Source organism: Cryptomeria japonica, chromosome 8 (assembly GCF_030272615.1).
Source record: "Cryptomeria japonica chromosome 8, Sugi_1.0, whole genome shotgun sequence".
In the NCBI taxonomy this organism is placed as follows: domain Eukaryota; kingdom Viridiplantae; phylum Streptophyta; class Pinopsida; order Cupressales; family Cupressaceae; genus Cryptomeria; species Cryptomeria japonica.
The window spans coordinates 711881905-711884781 of NC_081412.1; the positions used below are offsets into that span (position 1 = coordinate 711881905).

The window sequence follows — 2877 nt, forward strand, 5'->3', positions numbered from 1 at the left end:
TCCATTACCTAATTACTTTAAAATCTCGCTTTAAGAGAGACATTAGGCGCTTTCAAAATTTGAATGAAGCGCCATTTTGGACGGTTCATCTTCGCCGAAATCAAACTGTACACCAACGGTCGAGATTTCACCTGCGCTATGAATCCGTGGCAAATCAAATCCACAAATAGAAGGACAAACAAATATCTCTATATAACAGCTCAGAATCTTTCTTTCGAATTCACCAAGCTTTGCTCTGTTTGCTGCAGATCCAGAACAGATTTTTAAGTTTGAGCTCTGATTTGTGATTGACTGCATCCATGGCACCTAAGGGAGAGAAGAAGCCCGTGGCTGAGAAAAAGCCGATTGCGGAGAAATCTCCTGCACCTGCTAAGAAGGCTCCCAAGGCTGAAAAGAAGCTGCCCAAGGAAGGAGACAAGAAGGGCAAGAAGAAGCATAAGAAGAGCATTGAAACCTACAAGATCTATATTTTCAAGGTTCTGAAGCAGGTGCACCCTGACATTGGAGTCTCCAGCAAGGCCATGGGGATTATGAACAGCTTCATCAATGATATTTTTGAGAAGCTGGCCAGTGAGTCCTCCAGATTGGCCCGTTACAATAAGAAGCCTACCATCACATCACGGGAGATCCAGACAGCTGTGAGGCTTGTTCTTCCTGGAGAACTTGCAAAGCATGCTGTTTCTGAGGGGACTAAGGCTGTTACAAAGTTCACAAGCGCTTAGTGTTTGCCCGATTCGGGGTTTGCTGAATCAAATGGTGTCTTTAGACACCACCTATTTTATGAGGATCTGGGTTATGTGCTCTTCTCTGTGTTTTTTGATGTTACTGTTAGGGTTTGATTGCTAATTTTAACTCTGGTTTCAGCTTTTTGTCTGAATTTTATTGTTTTTGAGTCAATTTTGTTGCCATTGTGGTTGTGCAAGAGGTTTGATTACACGAAGGGATGCAATGGCGGAAGTAACAGTGTAAGTGGATAAATAAATTTCAAAGGTTTATAAATCATAATTCAGGGAAATTATTAGCGATTCTTGATTTGGCTTCAGTTTTTGTTTGAGTTTTTGTCATTGTTATTATACTAGAGGTCTCTTTACAGGGATGCAATGGCAGATAGTAACAATCCAAATGGGTAATTGAAGTTCACAGATTTATGTAACATAACAGAAGGATAAGGAGATGTACTAGTTCTAAACTACTCAAATCATCACACGAATTAAAAATTCCAACATGATAGGATTTTTTCAAGAGTAGATTACTTGCAGAAATGTTTCTGATAGTAGGGTTTGATGTTTGGCTGTTGCTTTGGCTTCAGAATTATGTTTGAATCTTATTGTCAATGATTCAATTTTGTTGCCATTGCTACTAAGGTCTGATTACAAGGGAGGTAATGGTGGAATGTAACAGTGTAAGTGTGTAATTAAATTTCACAGGTTTTAGTTTATAATAAAGGATATGAAAATTGCCAGCTCTAAGCTAATGAAATCACCATATGAGTTAAGCAAATGGCCATAAAAGAAATTTCATTATCAAGATATTGTTTTCCTTGATTTTGGCGTCTATATCTCATCGATTTAGTTAAACTTTGGGTATTTGGTTGTGATTTAAATTACAGATTCAGATGTAATTCTTGCGAGTGGTGAGGTGAGTTTGTTAACAGCAGATTTACAATCTTTATGCATCATTTAAAGTTTTGAATACATGGGTATCGTTCAAACTGAAAATATGCTCCATTCGTTGTGATTATCTTGGCTGCAACCTAATTTAATGAGTAACATTTGTGGGGTTACACGGTAGGATGGTGTGGAGGATTTGCAATAAATTTAGCTATTATTATTTTGTTTAATTTGGATTTTCTACAGCTGTTTAATTAGTCAGGTTTCTAATTTAAAAAAAAAAAATTGTTTTAATTTCACATGATGTCAATAATCTGTCATAGAGAGAATCTATGTAAAATAGCCTGAAAAAGAAGTAAGATCAGAAGTTGTGCACTAAGTCATGTTTATTAGTGTGGATGTGACATTATATGATTGTTTGCTCTTTCAAAAATTTGAATTTTTTTTTGGGATAAATGTTGACATAACATTTCTTGTGTTATACTAATAGATTAGTTGTACTCCATTAGTGGATTAATTATACCCAATTACCATACCAAGTATAGAACCTTGCATCAGATTTGAGCCCTTTCCCATACTTTAAAAAATGTCCAATTATATGTGATAATAAGGCACATAATTTTCCTTGAACCCAAAATTTGAAATTATACAAATAAATAGAAGCAACCTGTTCTCATTTGTACTAGGTGTTGAAATAAATTTACAATTGTAATAGCTTTCACTTTGGAGCTCTCTTATGATTAAGACCAAAAGAATGAATGTTGCATTGAAAGAAGCAATTTCCCATTTGTATATGTGCCAAGATAACTTCACAATTAAAACAACCTCCAATTTGGAGTTTTCTTATGATTTTAAAATTGAAAGAATAAATGTTGTATTGAAATGAACTACAACAGCAAACTCATCTTTATTAGGGAAGTAGTTCATTTATGTTGCCATTGTTGTTCTAGTGCTCTACTTTGTTGCTATTTTTTTTTTTTTAAAGCAAATTGTTACCTAGGGGTAGCTACCATTATATTTATGAAAAAAAAGAGTACAATCAAGCACAAAGAGTATCGTGGTGTGTTCCCTATTTTTAACTTTCGGGTCAAAAATAGCCTCCTTAGTTATTTAATGACTTTGCTTATCTTAAATATTGCATTTATTTAATGGCAAAAGCTTTTATTATTAAATTTAGGTTTTAGGTTTTAGTGGGTGGCTTTTGTCATTACTTTCCTTCTCTTACAAAATTGTTTTGATTACAAATCTTGAGTAAACACGCGATTCA

At 34.6% G+C, this 2877-nt stretch overlaps 1 protein-coding gene across 1 annotated transcript; it reads left to right on the forward strand.

Annotated features, from left to right (window-relative positions):
* Positions 1–213: 213 nt before the first annotated feature.
* Positions 214–1025, forward strand: LOC131071273 (histone H2B.7). The gene has a single exon (XM_058007044.2). It carries the CDS (start codon positions 300–302, stop codon positions 720–722), a length of 423 nt encoding a protein of 140 aa, XP_057863027.1. The 5' UTR covers positions 214–299; the 3' UTR covers positions 723–1025.
* Positions 1026–2877: the final 1852 nt, after the last annotated feature.